The sequence below is a fragment of the Pseudorasbora parva genome, chromosome 4 (assembly GCF_024679245.1).
Source record: "Pseudorasbora parva isolate DD20220531a chromosome 4, ASM2467924v1, whole genome shotgun sequence".
Lineage (NCBI taxonomy): Eukaryota > Metazoa > Chordata > Actinopteri > Cypriniformes > Gobionidae > Pseudorasbora > Pseudorasbora parva.
This window is the reverse complement of record NC_090175.1, coordinates 9564584-9589848: the sequence shown is the minus strand read 5'-3', so window position 1 is coordinate 9589848 and position 25265 is coordinate 9564584. Positions and strand designations below refer to the sequence as shown.

Sequence of the window (25265 nt, the reverse complement as noted above, 5' to 3'; positions counted from 1 at the left end):
ATTAAGAGTTCAAAAGTACAGCATTTATTTGAAATTGAAATGATTTGTTACTTTATAAAGTCACTTTTAAACCATTTAATGCATAGTTGATGAATTAAAGGTGCTGTGCGTAGCATTTGTGAGGATTGACAGAAATGCAATATAATATACTGCGGGTCTCCTTACAGTAAAGTCGCCATTTTGCGCCGTCATGTTTCTACAGTGACCCTAAAGGGGCAAACTGCTCTACAGAGCGCTAGCTACTCTCTGCTGGCTCAGACGACCAAATTTTTTTCCTACGTGGGCCACCGTAGCTTCTCTACGTGCTTTGAAAAGGAGGGGTGAGCGGTTGCAATCAAGGGGGTAATCTAGCGCTCGGAAAGCGTTCCACCCATAGGGGCTGCCATTGCTAACCAAGCCATCACCTGCTGTTAGCATCCCATTGACTCCCATTCATTTTCGAGTCAATTAGACAGTTAATAAATTTACATCTGAGGCGTTTAAAGACGCCATCTGTCCATTGTTTATTTCTAAAGAAACACGACAATGCATAAAAGGCTCCGTTACCTTGTATCTTACACTATCGCCCCGCAGAAGCTGTTTTTGTAAAAATAGGCTAACGATTGCGTCATAACCAACGCGACTGTCGCACAGTTGAGAAATTACCGTATAGACCTGAGGAGACGCTCAGAAACAATCTTTTACTGTCTATGAGACAGTCGGGGGGACGTGGAGACATAAAGTCTGATAAAGTCAAGGGGGAAGAATGGGGAGAAGCATAGTGAGCCAAAAGCAACGGGAGAAAATATTTAAACAACGCGATTCAGATTTCACTTTCCACAACTACTAGAAGACCTACAGCTGTCAGACAGGAGGCTCACGTCACATCTACGTCCTCAAGCTCAGTCTGAGCCGGCGCCAGCTCAGCCATCAGGAAGTGAGTGCCTCTGATTGGCCTCATTTTTCCGCTGTTGAAGTCTATGGGAACGCTCTGTCCATTTCTTTTACTGTCTATGGTTGCAATTCACAAGCTCACCGCTAGATGTCGCTAAAATGTACACACTGTACCTTTAACTCTTTCCCTCCAGCGTTTAAAAAAAAAAAGTTGCCAGCCACCGCCAGGGTTTTTGACCATTTTCACCAAAATGTTATAGCCTATAAAATATTTAGTTTTATGAATATCTGAGCATGCAATATAGCAATCAATCAATCATCATTCTTGGCACACTCGTTTTACGCGTTTTTGCCGCCACCTGTTGTTGCGGGTGTATTCTTGACATGTAAAAGTCTAGACCCTGAATACAAGATGAACCCATTTTTTCCGTCATCTTATATTCGGAGCAGTACGGTACATCTCCCCTCATTGCATATTACCTTTTTGTCATAGACGTCCTGCCAGTCCAGCGCTGTAAAGAAACTGTGTCTCATGATTTCCTTAGCATCATCCGGGCCTCCTCCGAGCCTTCAGAGAATAAACCACAGATTAATATTCATTCAGGTGTCACATGATACACAAACAGATTAAACCTGGTGCTCTCATACTGAAATGATGATGAGGATTTCACTTCTGACTGGATGCCAATAATTGTTAGTAGAAACATTTCAAACACTGGATGGATCGCTCACTGAGACCCACACACACACACACACACACCTCTTATTGGGGTCTTTGATGAGTAATCCAGACAGTAAAGACTTGGCGTCTGCAGAGAGGGTTCTGGGAAACTTGATCTCCTCCATCAAAATCAGTTCAAACAGCTTCTCATGGTCCTGAAGAAAGACGCACGTCGTCAGCACATGCATGACAAATGATGTGCTTTATTTGGTTACAGTGAGTCATACTGTACCTGATTATAAAAGGGAAGGCGTCCACACATCATCTCATACATAACCACTCCCAGACCCCACCAGTCCACCGCTCGCCCGTAATCATTGTCCTCCAATACCTGAGCAATCATACAAACCACAACACCTCATCACATTCTGATCAATAATGGGGAAAAACACTTTAATATAACTAGATACCTTCATATCTTTAGCCCCCTGCATACTCAGGTCAAATGTTACAACAATAATAATGTGATTTCATAACTATAATCATTACACTACAATCAAAATGCATTTCTTACTGATTATTTCTTACTTACACACCTACTATTTGTCTTGTTTCTAGTCTAAATATCTAAAAATTCTTACATTAAGAAACATTTAGTAGACAAGTAAAAATTATTGTCTTGCTATGGGGACAAATTACTCAAAATTAAGAGTTTTTGCTTAAAATAAGCAAAATAATCTGCCAGTGGGATGAGAAAAATAATGTTGTTTTAAGATTATTTTTCTCACCCCACTGGCAGATTATTCTGCTTATTTTAAGCAAAAACTCTAAGAATTTTTAGATGTTTGGACTAGAAACAAGACAAACTAATTATCAAATACCTCAACAATAAAATCGCATTCATATCTTCCAGTTCTTCATTAATAATTATTAGCCTTCAATAAACGATCAAAAATTCATCAATTATATTATATAATTATACTAACATTCATTATATTAGCCTCCAATAACGATTTAAAGTCATAAATATCTTCAATATCTTCATCACTAATCACATTATCTTATAATTCTTCATTAATAATTATATTAGCATCCAATAACCGATCAAAAACACATTCATATCTTCATTAATAATTAAATTAGCCTCCAATAAACGATCAAAAACATCAATATCTTCATTAATAATTATATTAGCATCCAATAACCGATCAAAAACACATTAATATCTTCATTAATAATTATATTAGCATCCAATAACCGACTAAAAACACATTAATATCTTCATTAATAATTAAATTAGCCTGCAATAAACGATCAAAAACATCAATAGCTTCATTAATAATTATATTAGCATCCAATAACCGATCAAAAACACATTAATATAGGGCTGGGCGATATGGCCCAAAAAAAAAATCCCCGATTTTTTCACCAAAAATTCGATTTACGATTTAAAACGATTTTTTTCCCCTCCTACTTAAAATCAGTCTGCAGATGACAAAGAAATTGTTCAAAACAAGTTTTAACTTTATTTTGTTTAGGTAAAATTAAATATTTGCAGCTTGGTAGAAGTGCCACCTGGGGTGCAAAACTTTCAGCATGTGAATAACCCCCCGACTATTCCACAGTATAAATGGGCACCATATCTTTTGCAATATACAGTATACATATCAAAGGTTTATGAATTGATATGCAGATAAAATTAACTTTTATTAACAACAGTAATGTGCAAAAAAAGTATAGGGAAAATTTAAATGTAGCCTAATGCTCTTATTAAATATAGATTAGCATTGTTCTTCAATAGTCTCACACTGAACTGATCAAAAGCTTCAGTGATTATTAAAGGAGCTCTTTACTTTACTGTAATTTAGTCACAATTTGAAGAAAAGTTTAGTTTTTCCTGAGACTGTGACTTCGTACATTCCATACATTAGGGAGTGAAAATCGCTAATAAATCAATAAGTGCTCTTCTGCTGGTTATAGTGGTGGGCATTTCATATCTTTTTTAAAATAAAAATGCTACAAAATGGATTACACATTTAAAAAAAATAAACTAAAAAAAACATTCGACTATTTCTTTCACAAGACCCCTTTAAACTTTTAGTTTTACAAACCATCACATTAAAAATAACATTACAATCGGATATCTAGAGCTTTGAAGTGCTGGAAATAAGTGTGAAGCTCTTGAAAACCATTGGAAAGTGCTTGAATTTCAATCTCAAAAGGGTTGTACGAATCCTGAGATAAATAATGACAACAACAACATTAAATCCATGTGGTTTTACTACAGTACAATCGTGGTAAATGTTGGTGTTTTGTGACTGAAACCCCTGACCTTCGCTCAGCTCTGTTTGATCTGATATCTGTGGTTTATAACAGAATTGTACGCCGACCGCTTCCACTAGATCACAGTAGCAATGGTGTGTTGATTTAAACGGTCTCTCACTGGATCACCAGCGCTGTATCGTGTCTGTCACGAGATTGGCCCGTGTGTGAGCTCGCGCTGCGTTCGTGTCAGCGCAGCTTTAAATGAGTATAGCGCCTACCGCGGTTCCGTTCAGACTTCAAACACACTTTGCAGCGGGGTATTGTTAATTGTTCTGTGAAAAACTGAACCAATTACGAATGACACGGTATGTTGTTAGACGCGATCCTTGTTGTTTGTGTACCTCTGTGGCAAACGCGCGCGGGGAGGGCTGAGCCATTACGGGAGCTCAGAGGGGAGCGTCGGCGGATTTGAAAGAGAAAACCGATTTTCATTCACAAAAATCGTCGTAAACTAAAAACTCGAATTAATTCATAAAATCGATTTATCGCCCAGCCCTACATTAATATCTTCATTAATAATTATATTAGCATCCAATAACCGATTAAAAACATAATAGCTTCATTAAAAATTATTAGCATCCAATAACCGATCAAAAACACATCAATATCTTCATTAACAATTATTAGCCTCCAATAAACGATCAAAAATTCATTAATATCGTCCCAGTTTTCATTCATTTTATTATATAATTATACTAACATTCATTATATTAGCCTCCAATAACGATTTAAAGTCATAAATATCTTCAATATCTTCATCACTAATCACATTATCTTGTAATTCTTCATTAATAATTATATTAGCATCCAATAACCGACTAAAAACACATTAATATCTTCATTAATAATTAAATTAGCCTCCAATAAACGATCAAAAACACATTAATATCTTCATTAATAATTATATTAGCATAATAACCGATCAAAAACACCAATATATTAATTAATAATTATTAGCCTCACATAACCGATCAAAAATACATTAATATCTTCAATGATAATTATTAGCCTCCAATAACGATCAAAAATATTAATATCTTCATTAATAATTATATTAACCTCCAATAACCAATCAAAAACACAATATCTTTATTAATAATTACATTAACCTCCAATATCCGATCAAAAAGTCATTCATATTGTCCTAGTCTTCATTAATATTTATATTAGCCTTCAATAACCGATCAAAGAGTCATTAATATCTTCCAAATCTTCATCAATAATCACATTATTCTCCAATATTTGCTCAAAAATCAATTATGGACATAATCCTAATATCTGATCTATGACCATGTCATATTATCCTCTGACATTTAATCAATAATCCATCACATTTTCATCATCTTTCAAAACCTAATCAGTAAATGTCAAACTGACTCAAAATACATGATTCATTACAATTGGCAGTCATATGAAATCGTATTAATATCAATAATCAATTATTATTGTAGCATCAGTGTTTAAAGGGGTGATGAATTGAGGAATCATCTTTCCCTTGAGCTTTTGATATATAAAAGGTTATGGTAAGATAAGAATATCCTGTAAATTTTAGAGCTGAAAACGTCCTTGTTAGTCAAAGAAAAGCTTTTATAGACACCAGGCCCAGAAAACCATCGTGAGCTTCATCCTTACGTCATAGCGCTCCGAAACACGCCTCTACAGCACGTGTAATTCAGAAACAAGCCTTAAAACTTGATTAAAAAACAAATTACTTATTAGTTATGATGTTTTTGAATGTAAAAACCACACAGACGTCATTAGTTGACCTCAGATAACAGCATCAAAAAAAAAAAAAGCCAGTTCATGAGACCTTTAATGTCCATGTCCAACCCGGATAAATGACTCAGAAACGATGGGAAACCAGCCTGACGTATGATTACATCGAACAGTTATGGTCATGAGTCACGCAGGGTTTACAGCATCCATACGCAACAGCATCGTTTATTATAAACGCTGCTGTACTTATTTCATTATTAAAGTGGCGCTTCAACAGCAATGAAAACGGCCAGCAGGTCACGGTTACGTTTCCTGTCTGATCACTCTATTTTTACCCATGAGCTGCTCAGTCTTGTCTACAGCCTGCTGTTTGTGGCTATTTCTGTACGGACGTTAAAAAGCACAGCTAAAGTGTGACCCTGTTCCCGCTAACCTGTTCCGGCTGTGACAGACGGGAGATTAAACCGTCATCTATATTAAATGTACCACAGTTCAGAGGGCTTCCTGTGCCGAGTTTAAAGGGAGAGTTCACCCACAAAATGAAAATGTAGGTGCACACAACATGTAGGTGTGTTTGTTTCTTCAGCAGAACACAAATGAAGATTTTTAACTCAACCGTTGCTGTGTGCCGGTCATATAATTTATGTGAATGTGTAACAACTCCATAGCCCCTTTCACACTGCGATTCCGGCAAATACACGGATAATGCGACCCTGCATTTGTTCCCGGGCCGCTAGATTTGGTCCATTCTCACAGCCAGGGAAATGCCGTAATATGTGCGCTTTCACACACAACCCATAACGGTCCCGGGTCGAGTTGACACGTGACATCCGGATGTGACGTATAATGGCGAGCGATCTCAGCTTCAGCGCGGATTGTAAGGAGCTCCGTGGTCTCGACATGTGTCCAGTTTGCGCACATTTCTGCTCGTTTAATTTTAGTTTCTTTTGTATACGAACACTCTCTGCGTTTAAAACACAGACGAGCTCTTCTGGCACTGCAGGGTTGTGTTATTGAAAAAACAAGCTCTAGGAGTCGCACGGTAACTACGTACACATTGCGGCATTAGTTTTGGCTTTTGTTCACACAGCGCTCGTCCCGGGTCGAACCCCGCAATGTTACTAGGTCCCCGACCCAGGTTAAATTCGGTAATCAATCCCGGGACGTGGTTGCTTTCACACAGAAGGTGACCCGGCAATGTTTCGGGAATATTGCGGGTCCGACGTGCAGTGTGAAAGGGGCTTAAGAGAGCAAAAAAAAACATGCTTAGGCAACGTGCACAAAGAGCCCTTTGAGAAATCGAGTCATATTTATATCATTTTTTACCTTTTTAAATCTGGCTCGTATACCCAGATTGTGTATTATTGACCTTACCGGAAGTGACGTGCGTAAAGGCCGTTGGATATAGCGTTGTATTTGAGGTAAAAAATGATATAAATACAGCTCGATTTCTCACACAAACTGATCGTTTTGTGTCTTAAGACATCATTGTGTCATCGTGAGCCACAGGGCTCTTTGTGCATGTTGCCTAAGGATGCTTTTTTTGCTCTCATAGAGTTGTTACCCATTCACATGATTATATGACCGACACACAGCAACGTTTGAGTTAAAAATCTTCATTTGTGTTCTACTGAAGAAACACACACGCCTACATGTTGGATGCCCTGGGGGTAAGCAGATAAACATCAACTTTAAATTTTTGGGTGAACGATCCCTTTAAAGAGATAAAACCACGTCCCTGACAGGTTTGTGTCCCGTACCTCAGGGGCCAGATACTCCGGGGTCCCGCAGAAGGTTTTCATGGTAGCGGCGTCTGTGATGCCCTCCTTACACAGGCCGAAATCAGTGATCTTTATGTGACCATCCTTATCCAACATCAAGTTTTCCAGCTGGAAAAACACACACAAATGGATTTGTTATAGCTTACGTTCAGCTAACAATACTAAGGGTGAAAACGAGTGTGTTTTGTTCACCTTCAGGTCACGGTAAACAATCTTGGCGGAGTGCAAGTAATCCAACGCAGACACGATCTCAGCGCCGTAGAAACGGGTTCTATCCTCCGAAAACACGCGCTCTCTCGACAAGTGAAAAAACAACTGCAACAACAATTTACAAACTGAATATTCAGAGAACAATAATCCAAATCACAACCACATACAAAGAGCATGAACCTTTCAATTAAAGCAAGAAAGACAACGATTCAAAAGAAAAAAAGGGATTTTACATTTGAAAATCTTCAAAAGAAGGAAGGCTTATGGTTGGAAGGAAAGTTATGAAACGGTTTAAAGAAACATCAAAAGTTCTAAAGTAAGTTTCTTAATGTACAGAGAAACACAAAAACAACTGAAAGAGATCTAAGAAAAAATATTAAAAAAATTATCTGTTAGAATTTCTGCATTTTGGAAAGAAATTTGTAAGCTGAAAAAAAAAAAAAAAAAAAAAAAAAAAAAAATTATATATATATTTTATTGTTTGAAAAAGGATGATCCAAAATGTCAAAATGTTAGAAGGTCAGAAGGATAGAGGTTTGGCAGAAAGAACAACAGTTTGTACTTTAAAAAAAAGGTTTCCCAATTTCAGGAAGTTTGAAATTATGAATTGAGAAAATCCAAAATATGAAAAGAAAAGGTTTCTAAGTTTGAGGAGGATTTGAAACATATTTGATATTTGGAAAGAAAAGTTCAAAAGAAAAGTTTGCAGGAAGATTTTTAAAGAAAGTTTGAAAGCCAGAAAGAAATATTTGTACATCATTTTAGTGTTTCATTTGAAGATTAGAGAGAAGAAAAAAAGGTTTAAAAGAATGATGATAAAGTTCAAAAGAACATCAGAAGGTCACTAGTTTGACAGAAAGAATATAAAAACATTTCAAAGGAAGTTTGAAATGATGAAAGAGATAAAAAGAAAATCCAAAATATGTAAAGAACAGGTTTACGTTTTAGAAGGCTCAACAAGTTGATTTTTGGAAAGAAAAGTTCAAAAGAAAAAGTTTAGGAAAACATTTTTAAGAACGTTTGATATCCAGAAATACATTTTGTAAATTGTTTGAATGTTTGAAAAATGTTTGAAAAAGTTCAAAGATTAGAAAGAAAGTCTAGGACAGAAGTTTGACAGAAAGAGCAAAAGAAGAAAAAAAGAAAATCAAACATTTGAAAAGAAAAGCTTTGTAAGTTTGAGAAAGCTCGAAAAGCAGTTCGGTATTTGGAAAGAAAAGTGCTAGAAATAAAGTTATTTTGGCAAGTTTGTTTGTTTGTGTACATTTTTAACACCATGGCAAGCACAAGGTCAATATCACAATCCACAAAATATAAAATAACTTGACATTAAAATGAATTTAGGGGACACATTCCAAAATATTCCTCGTAAACATGTTTATGAATAAAGACGTTTTCCAGCAATATCATAAAAATGACAGTCCAACAGAATAGATTTCTAAAATTTGGCCCGAAAGTTTCCACCACAGGATCTTTCCCCAGGAACTAGTGACTTTGGGCTGGTACTCTGTGTGTTTCGACCGCAGGAACCGAGGACTAAATGAAGTTCTGGTTAAAAATGTCCCCCTCAAAACATTTACCTGCTGGCGAGGTAGCTCTTTTTCAAAGTTCAGGATCTTCCAGTGGTGAGACTTGGCCGCAGAACATGCTGATTGGTTGAGCTCACGCTGCATTTTATTTAAACCTAAAAGTCTGTTGCGGTGCGTGCAGTCGGAGTCGTTTGCTATTCGAATCAGCAACAGAGTTTAAAAAAATATGACAGATGGACCGACGACGAGGTTCAGGCTTTATTATGTGTATATGCGGAGGACGAAATCCAGTGGGAACTGGAAAGTCACATGCAGTCCTGTCACCGGACTAATCTTCACAGTATTTTAGAGCGCGATGGAAACGCAGACAGCCGCAGGTCTGGGGGAAAAGAGTTCCTGCGACAAATAGTTCCGGGTAATTTCGGTGGAAATGGGGCGTTTTCCCCGTTTTAAAATGTTTGAAAAAAAGTTTAAAGAACGTTATATTTTGAACTTTCTCTCTAACCATTGAAGTTCTAAAAAAGTTTTTTTTTTAAACTTCTAAAAAAAAAAAAAAACTTTGATGTTCTAAAGTTCTAATAAAAAAAGCATTTGGTGTTCTAAAGTTCTAATAAAAAAACATTTGATGTTCTAAAGTCCTAAACAAAAAAAACATTTGATGTTCTAAAGTTCTAAACAAAAAAAACCTTTGATGTTCTAAAGTTCTAAAAAAACCTTTGATGTTCTAAAGTTTTAAAAAAAACCTTTGATGTTTTAAAGTTCTAAACAAAAAAAACATTTGATGTTCTAAAGTTCTAACAAAAAAACGTAGATGTTCTAAAGTTCAAAAAAAAAACTTTGATGTTCTAAAGTTAAAAAAAAAAACCTTTGATGTTCTAAAGTTCTAAAAAAAAAATGTTTAAAAGAACTGAAAAGATTTACCTCTCCTCCATTCACATACTCCATAACAAAACATAAACGGTCCTTCGTCTGAAACGAGTACTTCAGCGACTGAAGGCAAAGCAAAGACAAAGCAATTAATAACTCATCTTGTGTGCATTAATTATAGTTAAAAGCATGAGGATTGTTCATTTGAAATGTCTAAGGAGGGGGCATCACTCACAGTTAGAAACGGATGCCTAGTGTTCTTCAGGACTCTGCTCTCCGTCAGAGTGTGAGCCACTTCATCCTGAGAGAGAGAGAGAGAGAGAGAGAGAGAGAGAGAGAGAGAGAGAGAGAGAGAGAGAGAGAGAGAGAGAGAGAGAGAGAGAGAGAGAGAGAGAGAGAGAGAGAGAGAGAGAGAGAGAGAGAGAGAGAGAGAGAGAGAGAGAGAGAGAGCAATGTTGATTTCAGCCCATCGCTTCTCAGTTCAGTCTGCTCTCAGAGCCCCAGGTCTCGTACCTTGGCAATAATAACCTCCTTTTTCAGGATCTTCATTGCATAATATGTGCCGCTGGCTTTCTCCCGCACTAGAATCACCTTCCCAAACGTGCCTTTCCCCAGCAGCTTCAGATAGTCAAAGTCATTCATTGTCTGTCCAACAGGAGAGAGCGGGTTAGAAGGAGCACGTGCGTGTTTAATCTGCCCTCCCGCCACCATCCTGACCTTTCGTTTGTGATGACTGGTTGACGTGTCCATCTCCTCTTCGTTGACGTTTTCGATCTGAGAGATGGGGCTGCTCAGGATTCCTTCCTCTTCCTGTTTGGCCAGCTTGTCCGCCACCATCTGAATGGCCTCGACCCACTCATCCCTTGTTACCAAGGAAACAAATGAGCAATAAGTTGTGATGAAGCCAAATATTGGCCAGGGCGATTAATCTGATGATTTATGACGACACTGATTTTTCCTGAACATCCTAAAACAAGATCAATTTCCTTGAGAAACAAATCATGCAAGATAATAGACCTTGTTTTAGAGAATCATCTCGAATTAACTTTACCTTTTATATTCAATTTTATTGATTATATATATATATATACACACATATAATATTTTAAGATAATTACAGTTTTCTTTTTTGGGTGAAATCTTCACAAATTATAGTTATAAGATTTGTTATTGTGAAGAATAAGGAAACAAAAGAGCAATCAGTTGTGATAAAGCCATATATTGTCCAGGGCAAAAATCAACAGATATATGACTACATCAATGATTATAAAAAAATATAAAAAATAAAAAGTGTTGTTTTTGTTTCTGAACATCCTTAAAGGAACACTCCACCGTTTTTAGAAATAGGGCTTATTCAACTTCTTTCCTACATTTAGATATGTGGGTGTGGCAAGGGGGGCGTGGTTCAGCGAGGTCTGCAGCGAGAGAGAGGGCCGCGGGACGAGCGGTAAGTGAGTGGGTTGGACGCAGATTAATAACACCTGTCTCTTGTTCTAGTAATGAGCGCGGAGACGGGATAAAACACCAGCGGAACCAGAGACCGGGGAGAGAGAGTCGGACTGTTGGTGCGAGAACACAGAGACTGAGTTTACCCGGAAGCCGGAAGTGCCGCGAACCGGAAGTTATTGTTGCTTATGAGTTTGACTGAGAACACACGAAGAAGTGTGTTATTGACATTGAGAAAGAGAAAATAAAGATACGCATCAACAGTCCAGCCGACCCCTGTGTCCTCTTCCTTCCTTACTATATCGAACTTGTTACACTGGTGCCGAAAACCCGGGAAGGAAGCAGGACAGCGCCGCCGCCATGACAACGCCCTCCGCCTCGCCATTTGCGGATATCATCAACTCCCTCGCGGTCCTCCACCAGGAACACCATCAGGCATTGCTGGACCTTCGGACCGAGCAGGAGCTCCGCTTCGAGGCGATCATCCAAGGCCAGCAAGAGGACCGCGAGCGGTTCCGGAGCTGGATGGACCGGGAGGTTCGCGCCGAGGACGCTGGGCGGGCCAGCGCACCGGTGCACGTGCCCCTACAGAAGATGGGGCCGGAAGACGACCCCGAGGCCTTCGTGGATCTGTTCCAAAAAGCCGCGGAGGCCTGCGGGTGGCCCCGGGCACAGTGGCCGGTGCGCCTCATCCCCCTTCTATCCGGCGAAGCCCAGGCGGCCGCGCAACATCTACCGGTCGCGAACCTCCTGGACTACGACGACCTGAAGCGGGCCATACTTCAGCGGGTCGGCCGGACCCCAGAACAACACCGCCAGCGTTTCCGCTCCCTGGAGTGGGGCGAGTCCGGTCGACCCTTCGCATTGGCCCAACAGCTCCGGGACGAGTGCCGCAGATGGCTGCTGGCCGGCGGCAGCGACGGGGACCATGTTGTCGATCTGGTGGTGCTGGAGCAGTTCATCACTCGGCTCCCCAGGAAGACCGCCGAGTGGGTCCAGTGCCACCGGCCCACGTCGCTGGAGACGGCCATCCACCTGGCGGAGGACCACCTGGTGGCGTGCCCGGGGGTCGGCGAACCCCCACTAACTTCTCCGTCTCTCTCTCCCCCCTCTCTCTTTCTCTCTCGACCTGTCCCTCTCCCCAGGTCCCGCCCTCCAGGCCCTCCTCGCGTCCCCCCCAGAGGCCGGGGTGGGATGGGCCTTGGACCGTCTGGGAGTTCGCGGGTCCCGCCCAGGGGGGCGGGGCCACTGGGGGCTGGTGGTGACAATGGCTCTGGTTCCGCCCCCTTTCCGCGCTCATCCTCCAACCCACTCCCCGCCGCAGGCGTGGCGGGTAAGCCTGGGCTGGCCTGCTGGCGGTGCGGTGATCCGGATCATTTTGTGGACCGATGTCCGAGGATGGACATCGGGACAATGATCCGGATCCCGGACGTCCAGCGGACCACCCCCGATCAAGCAGGAGAGTACCAAATTCCTGTAAGTATCAAGGGGGGTACATATCAGGCCTTGGTGGATTCAGGATGTAACCAAACCTCGATCCATCAAAGCCTGATGCAGCCTGGGGCATTGGATACAAGCCGCATGGTTAAGGTGCGGTGTGTGCACGGGGATGTGGTGGAATATCCGGTTGTCCCAGTCACGATACAGTTTAGGGGGAAAAAGCATAATGTTGAGGTGGCGGTTAGTCCCCACCTCCGGCATCCGCTAATTCTGGGGACGAATTGGCCCGCCTTTTCGGCGTTATTGGGGTCGTTATGCGCGGATGCCGCTTGGGGAAACAAGGCTAGGAACGGGGCGGTGCGAGTGCAGGTTGGCGAGACTGATACGGGACCCTTGGGAACAGCTTCAGGGGAACCGAGCGGGGTTGAGAGACTGATTCTCTCGGACCGCGATGACTTCCCTCTGGAGCAGTCCCAAGATGAGACTCTAAAACATGCTTTCCAACAGGTCCGCGCTATCGACGGTCAGTCCCTCCAACCCGCATTGCCCGTCACGTATCCTTATTTTGCCATAATTAAGGATCGGTTGTATCGAGTGACCCAAGACACTCAGACAAAGCTAGATACAACCCAGTTGTTAGTACCAAAGAGCCGCCGGGAAATGCTTTTCCAGGCGGCTCACTCTAACCCGATGGCGGGCCACCTGGGACAGGCGGCCACGCTGAATCGTTTAATGACCCGATTTTTTTGGCCAGGCATTCATGACAATGTGCGCAGGTGGTGCGCGTCTTGTCCTGAATGTCAGTTGGTGAACCCACTGGCCGCCCCAAAAGCGCCATTGCGCCCCCTACCATTAATGCAGGTCCCCTTCGAGAGAATTGCGATGGACCTCATCGGGCCATTAGAGCGATCCGCACGCGGACATCGTTTTGCGCTAGTTATCGTGGACTACGCAACACGATATCCGGAAGCAGTGGCTCTCCGCAAAATCTCGGCGAAGAGTGTTGCGGACGCACTGTTTCGTTTAATCTCCCGGGTGGGGATTCCGAAAGAAATCCTCACTGATCAAGGCACGGCGTTTATGTCACGCACGTTAAGCGAATTGTACGGATTATTGGGCATTAAATCCATTCGAACCAGCGTCTATCACCCACAAACAGACGGCTTGGTCGAACGATTTAATCGCACTCTTAAATCCATGATCCGGAAATTCGTACAGGAAGACGCCAAAAATTGGGATCGGTGGTTAGAACCCCTCTTATTTGCTGTGCGCGAGGTCCCGCAAGCCTCCACGGGGTTTTCCCCCTTCGAGCTTCTCTACGGTCGACAGCCACGGGGGGTGCTGGACGTCCTACGAGAAACTTGGGAGGAGGGGCCTTCGTTGGCCAAAAACGAAATTCAGTACGTCATGGACTTGCGAACAAAACTCCACACATTGGGGCGGCTATCTAGGGAGAATTTGTTGCAAGCCCAGGACCGCCAGAGCCGGTCATATAACAGGGGTACTAAACTACGCAAATTCACACCGGGAGAGAAAGTGCTCGTTCTACTCCCAACGTCGAGCTCAAAATTAATGTCAAAGTGGCAGGGGCCGTTTGAGGTCGCACGGCAGATAGGAGAGCTCGATTATGAAGTGATACGATCCGATAGGAACGGGGCACGTCAAATATACCACCTCAATCTGCTAAAAAAATGGAATGAGGTGGAATCGGTGTTGTTGGCAACGGTGATCGGGGGAGAGGATGATCTCGGGCCAGAGGCGAGCATTAAAGCGCAATCAGTCGCGTTGGCCCCTGGGGGAGATCACCTCTCACCGTTACAACTCGCTGATTTATCGAAATTGCAGGCGGAATTCGCTGACGTGTTCTCGCCCCTACCGGGACGTACCGACTTGATTCAGCACCATATTGAGACCGAGCCGGGCGTGGTAGTTCGCAGCCGGCCGTATCGCTTGCCTGAACACAAGAAAAAAGTAGTTCAGGACGAATTAGGCGCAATGCTCGACATGGGAGTAATCGAGGAGTCCAACAGTGACTGGGCGAGCCCGATCGTTTTGGTCCCCAAGACAGACGGCTCGGTCAGGTTCTGTGTGGACTACCGCAAGGTGAACGCTGTGTCGAAATTCGCAGATCCCCTTGTCTCCATTGTCCAAAGAAAAAACAGCTTTCACCACGCCGTTTGGATTACACCAATTTGTCACGCTTCCTTTCGGCTTGTTCGGGGCGCCCGCAACCTTCCAGCGACTCATGGATAGGATTTTGCGTCCCCATGCTGCATATGCTGCTGCGTACCTGGATGACATAGTGATTTACAGTCACGATTGGCAGCGGCATATGCAGCATGTGAGGGCGGTCCTGAGGTCGCTGAGGAGAGCGGGGCTCACGGCCAATCCGAAGAAGTGTGCGATTGGGCGGGTGGAAGTAAGGTATCTGGGCTTCCACTTGGGTCATGGGCAGGTGCGTCCCCAAATTGATAAGACTGCCGCAATTGCAACCTGTCCGAGGCCCAAGACCAAAAAGGAGGTAAGACAGTTCTTGGGGCTGGCGGGATATTATAGACGGTTTATACCAAATTATTCGGACCTCACCAGCCCTTTGACTGATCTTACTAGAAAGGGGCTACCAGATACGGTGGACGGAGCCGTGTCAACAGGCTTTTACCCAAGTAAAGGCTGCTCTATGTGGCGGGCCGCTCTTACACTCCCCTGACTTTTCTCTCCCTTTCTTGTTGCAGACTGACGCGTCGGACAGGGGGCTGGGCGCAGTCCTGGCCCAGGAGGTGGAGGGGGGAGAGCGGCCGGTGCTGTACATTAGCCGTAAGCTCTCCAAGAGGGAAGCTAAGTACAGCACCATAGAAAAGGAGTGTTTGGCCATCAGATGGGCCGTTCTCACTCTCCGCTATTACCTCCTGGGGCGGGAGTTCACTCTCTGTTCGGACCACGCTCCTCTCCAATGGCTCCACCGCATGAAGGATACCAACGCGCGGATCACCCGTTGGTATCTGGCTCTTCAGCCGTTTAAGTTCAAGGTGGTCCACAGGCCGGGTGCTCAGATGGCTGTGGCCGATTTCCTCTCCAGAAATGGGGGGGGGCTGCAGGCCGGACGGCTCCCCGGCCTGAGTCGGGCGGTGGGGGTATGTGGCAAGGGGGGCGTGGTTCAGCGAGGTCTGCAGCGGGAGAGAGGGCCGCGGGACGAGCGGTAAGTGAGTGGGTTGGACGCAGATTAATAACACCTGTCTCTTGTTCTAGTAATGAGCGCGGAGACGGGATAAAACACCAGCGGAACCAGAGACCGGGGAGAGAAAGTCGGACTGTTGGTGCGAGAACACAGAGACTGAGTTTACCCGGAAGCCGGAAGTGCCGCGAACCGGAAGTTATTGTTGCTTATGAGTTTGACTGAGAACACACGAAGAAGTGTGTTATTGACATTGAGAAAGAGAAAATAAAGATACGCATCAACAGTCCAGCCGACCCCTGTGTCCTCTTCCTTCCTTACTATATCGAACTTGTTACAGTGGGCAAATGCATTTTTGTCTCAGTGCATGCATTGTTTTAGTTTGGCAGGGTCGCCGCTAGCTTAGCTTAGCATAATGAATGGAATCCTATATTGCCAGCTAGCATGTCCTGAGTAAAAGTGATCCAAAAAAAAAAAAATACCCACCTAATTACTTCTTGTGGCCAGCGTATTCACAACGAGCACAAATAGTGATGCAGATTAAGACTAGCCGGATATTGACCTGGACTATATTATGGGGAAGCACAGGCGAATCAGAGATAGTTCCTTTAAAACTAGATCAATTTCCTTGAGAACTAAAGCATGTGAGATACACTGCAAAAAAGGCTTTGTTGCTTAGTATTTTTGTCTTGTTTCTAGTCAAAATATCTAAAATTTCTTACTTTAAGAAACATTTACTAGGCAAGTAAAAATTATTGTCATGTTTTGGGAAAAAATAACTCAAAATTAAGAGTTTTTGCTTAAAATACGCTAAATAATCTGCCAATGGGGTAAGTAAAATAATCTTATTTTGACTAACCCATTGGCAGATTATTTTATCTTATTTCAAACAAAAACTCTCTTCATTTTGAGTTATTTTTCCCCAAAACAAGACAATTACCTTTGCTTGTCTAGTAAATACTTCTTGATTTGAGAATTTGTTGATGTTTAGACTAGAAACATTAGAATATCCTAAGTAAGAAAAGCGTTTTTTGCAGGGTAAAAGTATTAATTTTTGTTTTGAACAGTAGTGATCATTCAGGACGAGTCGTACCTCTCGTCGGGCGAGTCGACGTGGAACGTGCGCTCGATCACAGTGGTCCACTGCAGACACCTGATGATGAAGGTGTTGGGCTTCGGTCGCTCCGTCTTCATCAGCTGACACTCTGAGGAAGGAGAGAGAGAGAGAGAGAGAGAGAGAGAGAGAGAGAGAGAGAGAGAGAGAGAGAGAGAGAGATGTTTACGTGCAGTAATGATGTCATCATCTCCGATCGCGGACTCATGTCATGTCGATGACATCAGCACATGACGCTCTAATTGAGTCATTTTGCTTTGAATGAACTGAGTCATGATCTGGAGAAGAGTACACAGATCTGAAGGGTTTGCCAGAAACACGACACACTGATTTCACAAACTAAAAAGAACTGAAAATAAACACAAAAAAAGTATGATAAATAGCTATCTAAATAAATAAAGTAAAATGTTGAATGCATAAAAAAAATGTATTAATCAAAAAATAAATCAATAATTTCTGGTTGGAAATCATGAGATTAAGCATACATTTTTTAATTTGTTTTACTGTGACAGAATACTCACAATGCAAACTACAAAAGTATTTTCCAAATAAAATTCACACATTTATATTTGTTTTTTTCATATTATAACTGGGTCATTATATAGTACATATATTTCATATGTCCCTCGCAAACAGATCCTGGTTTTAAAAACAATAATTAATGTTAATTTTTGGTCTTCATACACTATTGTTGAGTTTGGGGTTGTTAATATTGTTTTTATTGTTCACCAAGGCAGGACAGTAAAATTATAATATATATATAATATTTTAATAATTCAAAATGTTTCATATGTGAATATCTTGTAAAATGTAAATTATTTTTATAATTTTCTTATAAAATAAGTTTGATAATGAGAGCGACTCACTGGCGACAGAGAAGTTGTTGAGCGGATACGCCAGATCAGCATCTTGAGGCTTCTCTTTATATCCAATAAACGACCCGTCCGTCTTCAACAGGAAGTAGCGCGGCCTCCAGTTCTTAATATATTCACCTGTAGAGCCGATAAAATGATCAAGAATGCATGTTTATATATATATATATATATATAAAAAGGGATGCTACAATACTCAATATAATATCGAACCGTTCAGTACGACATTCACGGTTCAATACGCGCTTGTGAATTGTGTTTTTTTCGGTTTTGCATTAAATACATTTTTTCTATTTCTCTCTGTTTGAAACATTTCTCTCAGTTTATTTCGGCTCTGTTTGAGTGAGCCTGTGAATCTACGCGCTGATATGAGCAAATATTTAATCATATGCACTAAAGTTAGGGGTGTTTAGCCGCGTTTTAAAGACTTGGCAGTTAAACATTTCATTTGTGTTTTACATGCGCTGAGCGCGCGCACCTGTCAAACACTCGTGATTACTGGACTAAGTCGTCTTACTTCACTAATACTGTCAAATACACACAAGGTTAACATATATAAACACAGTCGGTTATGTCTAAAGTGAAAGTAAAACCGTGTGTGTGTGTGAGATGCGAGCAGGTCTTAGCAGCGCAGTGATTGTGAACACTTGTCCTTAAAGGGACAGTTCACCTCTAAAATTATGTTAATAAAACAACAAAAGACAAAGAAAATCACTCACTGCTCTCGAATAAAGTAATAATACAGTAGCTTTTAATCAATGTTGTATATTAAAGACTATGTCATTTTAGCCTACATTTATTGATTCAATTTCATACTTAAATGCTACAGTACATCTCTGAGCTGCCACTGTAAATCTTTGGACACATATTCATTTTATATTATACAATACACTAGGAATGTGAAGTTTTTTTTTTTTAAGTTGCCTAAAGTTAAGTTTAATAAGGTTTTTCAAGTATTTTAAGTAAAAGAAAGAAAGAGTATTACTAATAACTTTCTGTTCCTGTCGCCTAAAATAAAAAAAGAAGCAAAAAAACAAACTGAAAACCGTGGTTAAAAACCAAGGTATGCATTGAACCGTGGACTAACTGTATTGTTGCATCCCTAATATATATATATATATATATATATATGTACAGTAAAACTTAAATGTGTTTCTCACCTCTTTTCTGCACCCATCCCTCTTTCACTACGTTCTGGTCGTTCATTTTGGGTCTGAGGTCAGAGTTCAAGGGTCAGTCCAGGGCTTGACTTCCTGCTTGTCGTTCTGTCCTGTTCCCTCGCTCTCCCTTACACCCGTCTCGCTCTCCTCTCCTGTTCTCACACACTCTTCCTCTCACTTTCTCTGCCACGTTGTGATGTAACGTCTCAGCCTCCTCCTCCTTCACTTTCACTCTCCCTCTCTCTCTCCCTCACTCTCACTCTCTCACAGTCTCTCTCTCTCTCTCTCTCTCTCTCTCTCGACCCTTCAGACACTCCAACGGTGACTCAGCCTGGAAGGAAACAACAAAATAGAGAAAACACACACACATGGGTCATTCTCTTCCGCTTTTCCCCCTCTCCCACACACACACACACACTTCCATGTGAAATAAAGTCATTGTTAGGAGCAGGGAAACATTTCCCGCCCCTTCCCGTGGCCTTCTCTTCCTCTCTCACACTGGATGCTGATGCGATTCGCTTTACAACCTTAGAATTAATCTTAGAAATCAACCTTTAAATGTTCAGTCAAATCAAATGAACCCAGTGACATTAGAATCAACACTGAAAGTTATTAGAAGAACCCTCTCAGATATATTATATATATATCATAATAAATCGCAAACTCAAAATGAAGCCTCTCCGAATCAACTGTTGAGCCTTAGAATGACAGAAGACTCGCATTCAAATAAAGAGTCAGCATTAAAATCAGATCATAAAATCATAAAAATCAAATCATAAAAAATCAGATTCCACTTAAAAACTATGAATCAATTTTATAATCTTACATCTTTAGAATAATCTTGGAAATCAACCTCATTAAATTTAGACCTTAATCTTACTTTTTTTATAATTTGTTTTGCATCACCTTGGAATCAAACATAAAAATCAACCTCAGAATCAACCTTGGATTTCTACAGTCAATCTAAAATCAATAATGAACAAAAGGACATTTTAAAATCAACGTCTTAACCTCATAATAAATCACAGAATCAGCTGTTGAACCTCTGAATGATAAAATATTAGGGGTGTTACAATATAATCACAAAAAACTCAACAATATGTGGATAGTGACAATTTGTATTATATTAAAGGTCCTGTTCTTCGCGATTCCATCTTTCAAACTTTAGTTAGTGTGTAATGTTGCTGTTAGAGCATAAATAATACCTGTAAAATTATAAAGCTCAAAGTTCAATGCCAAGCGAGATATTTTATTTAACAGAAGTTCCCTTTCAAAGCCTACAGCGAACGGCCGGTTTGGACTACACCGCTGCACTTCCTGCTGTAATGACGTCACTAGAACCGTTTGTTGACGAACCCTCCGCCCACAAGAACACGCAAAATAGGGGGCGTGGTCTCGTTGCTCTCCCACGAGGAGAAGAGCGCACATTCAGCGCTTGCATCTCCCCGTTATGCTAAGAGGCGGGACCTTTCCGGGCAAAGTGCGCTAAGCTGCTGTCCAATGACAACACGGGAAGCGCTGGCCCAATCAGAACTCGTTACGTGTTTCTGAAGGAGGGACTTCACAGAACAAGGAAATCATCAGGCCGTTTTTAGGACAGAGGAAACAGCGCTGTACAGATAAGTCAATTGTGTGAAAAATACTGTTTTTTTACACGTGAAACATGAACTCATGTTATATTGCAGACTGTAAACATAATCAAAGCTTCGAAAACACGCGAAGAACAGGACCTTTAAAGCTGCACTATGCAACTTTCCGTCCACTGGAGGGCGCCTATTCTAAACAAAGCTGTAGTTTGATGACGCCAAGTGTGAGCGCAGTATGATTATGAGGTAATGCAGCTCTGTTTATCATATTTGATGCATTTAAGTGTGTTTAAAATGATGTTATGACGTTCCTCTGTGTGTTCGCTCGGCGCTGCGGCGACATGTTCACACTGCTAAGAGTAAAGCACTCCTGCAGAATAAAACCGAGGGTAGCGCAGATATGACGCGATCGACAGGCGACTCCCTCAGACGCTACGCTGACACGTCCTGGTCCTTAGTTAAAATAGTAATTTTATCACAATTTACAAATAGTTGGAAACATTTGGGATATTGTAAGAACTCAACTGAACAAAATATATAACACTGGCCTAGTGGGTTTTGGATATTTTACTGCAGAAATACTACATAGTGCACCTTTAAACTATTATACATATAATATTATGTATAATAGTGCAATAGGGGAATATTTGTGGCTCTTGATCATTTCCAAATGTCTTATGTTTCCATTAAAAAGTGGTCTATCATTATTTTAAATATCTATTCAGTGACCTTGCAAGTATATTCGTCTAAAATAATTCTGCGTTTTCAGCTTCAGGATCATGAATATTTTTGTTCTGGTGTCACCATTGTCCTGTTCACTGACCAGCAGCAAGTCCAGAACTAATCATCTCCACCCCAATTTGACTCCAAATTTAGCCTTTTTAAATCAACAGTACATTTTTTTGTTAACATTTTGCCATATGTCTTTGAGTATCGCAATAATATTGTATCGTGATAAGTATCGAATCGTATCACCCTAATAAAATAACTATTAACAACATTTGAAACAGAAGCCATAGAATCAAACTAGACTCAGACAATTCTATAGTTCTACAGCCATTTCACTTTGAACTACCAAATTATACATGACAGTGTGCTAAAAGCAGAAATGTTTTTCCTTCGTGTTTTTCGCATACAGACTACAACATTGTCAAAACGATCCCCATTCGCATGGATCCGCAGAAACAACCAAAACTGCTGTATTATATTCGTTACATTCATTCAGGCCAGATGGCGATGATGTCACTTTTAAAGAGACACTAACACGCCTATAGACCGAACATGTAATACGGAAACATGCACCGCAAAAAAAATGCTTTTCTTTCCTAGTATTTTTGTCTTGTTTCTAGTCTAAACATCTAAAAAATTCTTAAAACAAGAATTATTTACTAGACAAGCAAAAGTAATAGTCTTGTTTTAGGAAAAAAATAACTCAAAATTAAGAGAGATTTTGCTAAAAACAAGCAAAAATAATCTGCCAATGGGGTAAGAAAAAGAATCTTAATTCAACAGAAAACAAGATTATTTTGCTTATTTTAAGACAAAACTCTAAATTTTGAGTTATTTTTTCCCAAAACAAGACAATAAGTTTTACTTGTCTAGTAAATGTTTTTTTAATGTAAAAATTTAGATTATTTTGACTAGAAACAACAAAATAAAAATAATAAGTAAGAAATGCATTATTTTGCAGTGTGACCTCATGGTTGTTTTCACAAATTCATGTTTTGTCGTTTACATTGAGACGATAGCGGTATCAGTTTCAAAAACTTGCACCTTAAATCCTGTTTTCAAAAGTTTGTATTTTCAAGCGCCCAAAACACTGTTATTGTGTAAATAAACAGCTAAAAAGCATCACAAGTTTTATGTTTTTAGTTGAAATGCCTCTTAAAATCAAACTTAAAGGCCTGGTTCCACAGACAGGGCTTAGATTAAGCCAGGATTAGGCTGTAGTTCATTAGGACATTTAAGTAGCTTTTATAAACATGCCTTAGAAAAAGAAAAGAAAAACATTACTGGTGCATCTTGAGGCAAAACAACAGTTAAAAAAGCTCAAACAGGCATTTTAATCTGGGATTAGTTTAAACCTCTTCTGTGAAACGGGGAAATCTTAAACTTTATCATTTGAGAATCAAAGAACCGTCAAAATATCAGAATCAATCATTTGGAATCAACCTCAGAATCCCAGGAAATTATAACCAATCCTAACAGCGTCTCACACTTCTACTTGATCTCATCCACACCTCAGCTAATCTATAACAAAGTAAATCTGCCGCATACGGGAACACACACAGGCACCTCACGCTCTTTTTATAAGTGCATCTCTGCTTCTAGATGTTGCTGTAAATTCATGCACTTTCCATAATCCACAACTTCCCTTTAGTGAATTAACAATAGATGAACTCACACCGTACCATGAAGAAACAGCATCACACGTGTGACCAGTAACATTACACATGCATTCAGGATGCCAAGAACAAAATCATTCACACGTGAAAAATAAACGCATGGAGTTCAGACATGAAGCCTGGACACATACAGAATCTTTGCATTCATCGTTTAATACATTTCTATTGTTTGTTTATTTTTTTCAAATTGTGTCTCCTAAATCATTTCTGAGATGTGATATTTTTAAAGACACAGTCATGAAGGTCTAAAGCGGCCCCCTGTTTTTATGTTTTTATTGTCACATGACAACAAAATGGCTTCCTGCACATTGATTTAAATCATATAAATTCTAGTGTTATTTTAACATTATATTTATCATATGAGTTATTGATTAAAGAGTGATAAAATATTACACCAAAAATGTTTTTTTTTCTTCCCGGTTTTACCTTTTTTACTTCGACCCACACAAAAAAAAACAACTAAACAAAATCCTTTAAAGGCTTTAAAATCTGAAATTAAAAACATATCACTCATATAAGAGGCTCGTTTTGCCATGCATTTAAATATAATTAATGCTTTAAGGAAAAATACAAATATCTAAACAACAGAAGCCACCCAAACCAATGTCAACAAAAACAATGGCGGACACGGTTGGGCAGCATCACACACAACACACACACACACACACACACACACACACACACACACACACTCTGATGTGACAGCAATTAACATGACGAATCACAATAAACACAATGAAGTAGCGGCTTTTGTGTCATATTGAGCTGCTGTTATATAATCCATCGCCATGATAATAAACACAGCAGACGTGACAGCTTGCCATGATGAACAAGCGTGCCTATGAACATATAAGAGTGTCTGTGCACAAACACTGATGTGTGATAACAATACAAACACACATACACATTTAGGCTGGAGGACGTGAAATGTGAGCGCTCTTGTTTTCTATTTGGCCGAAATGCGTAAAATGGTGGACGCGCATCAATAACAACACGCAGGATGCCGTGTAAAAGTGATTGTAATTGAGTATCACAGCGATTTCTATTCAAACAGTTCGTGGTGTATAAATAAGCGCTTCGTGTGTCCAACAGCATCATGGGAAAGGCCGAGGAGCATCACATCCCCGCCCGCCGGCCAGTGATGCTCCAGCGCGGATGCTCGGCCTTGCCCGTGATGCTGCTCGGTGATGGAGGAAAAATAAACAACACGAAGCGCGCAATACCTGGCAGACGCTCCGCCAGACGGTGGAATCGGTTCCACGCCAGCCCGGTATGAGACAAACCCAAACCCGCAAGCAGATGATGCTGGCGCCGCTGGTCGGTCATAAGGAAAACGGAGGCACGCGCGCCCGTGAAGTGGCCATCATCTTCGTTACACCGGTAAACCGAATGACCCTGGATGAATGGCGTAACCCGATGCAGAAAGCGCGGTGACGGCGCACCCCGTCTCCAGCACTCGAATCTCCCCGAATCCTAGTACGGAGAAGGACAGCTTCTTAATATTCATGAGATAAGCGTCGGTATTGGCTGGTTACCAGGCAACGTCAGCGAGAACGTTGAATATTCATATTATAAACCTCCCGAGCTAAATAATATCAAGAATAAATGCATTTATTATTATTATTAAAATGTTATTTTAACATAATGCTATTGAAGCTTGTTTCCACCACAGAATAAAAAATGAAAAAGAATCTCACAATTCCGACTTTACATATAAACTCGGAATTCTGAGAAAAATTCGGAATTGGACTTTTTATCTCGCCGTACTACGCTTTTTCTTGCATTTCTGAGGGGAAAAAAAGTCAGAATTGCGAGATAAAGTTGGCACCGATTATAAACCTCCTACATTGGAAGAAGAGCTGAATAATATCCAAAATAGCCCTACATGTATTTGTATCATTAAAATGTTGTGCATGTTAACATAAACAATAATGTAGTATATATGGAAGCTTATATCAAAAAGGTTATGCAAACTTTTTTATCTCTATAAACTATAACGCAATTCTGAGAAGGGAAAAAAGTCCCATGCAATGGCGACTTCATATCTTGCAATTCTGAGAGAGAATAAAGTCAGAATTACGAGATGCAAACTCACACTTGTGAGGAGA

The 25265-nt window shown here is 40.8% G+C and overlaps 1 protein-coding gene across 1 annotated transcript in view; it reads right to left on the bottom strand.

Moving 5' to 3' along the window:
• akt3b (v-akt murine thymoma viral oncogene homolog 3b) overlaps positions 1 to 24638 on the bottom strand; it is a 31717-nt gene extending 7079 nt beyond the window's left edge. The window contains exons 1-13 of the mRNA XM_067440817.1: positions 24381 to 24638; positions 19167 to 19497; positions 18001 to 18126; positions 17114 to 17225; positions 10680 to 10824; positions 10476 to 10607; positions 10198 to 10263; positions 10017 to 10085; positions 7549 to 7671; positions 7336 to 7464; positions 1827 to 1925; positions 1634 to 1749; positions 1354 to 1441 (exon numbers count right to left, since the gene is read on the bottom strand). Coding sequence (XP_067296918.1) covers positions 1354 to 1441; positions 1634 to 1749; positions 1827 to 1925; positions 7336 to 7464; positions 7549 to 7671; positions 10017 to 10085; positions 10198 to 10263; positions 10476 to 10607; positions 10680 to 10824; positions 17114 to 17225; positions 18001 to 18126; positions 19167 to 19212 — 1251 coding nt within the window. The 5' untranslated portion in view covers positions 19213 to 19497; positions 24381 to 24638. The remainder of the gene's footprint in view (positions 1 to 1353; positions 1442 to 1633; positions 1750 to 1826; positions 1926 to 7335; positions 7465 to 7548; positions 7672 to 10016; positions 10086 to 10197; positions 10264 to 10475; positions 10608 to 10679; positions 10825 to 17113; positions 17226 to 18000; positions 18127 to 19166; positions 19498 to 24380) is intronic.
• Between the last annotated feature and the right edge of the window lie 627 nt (positions 24639 to 25265).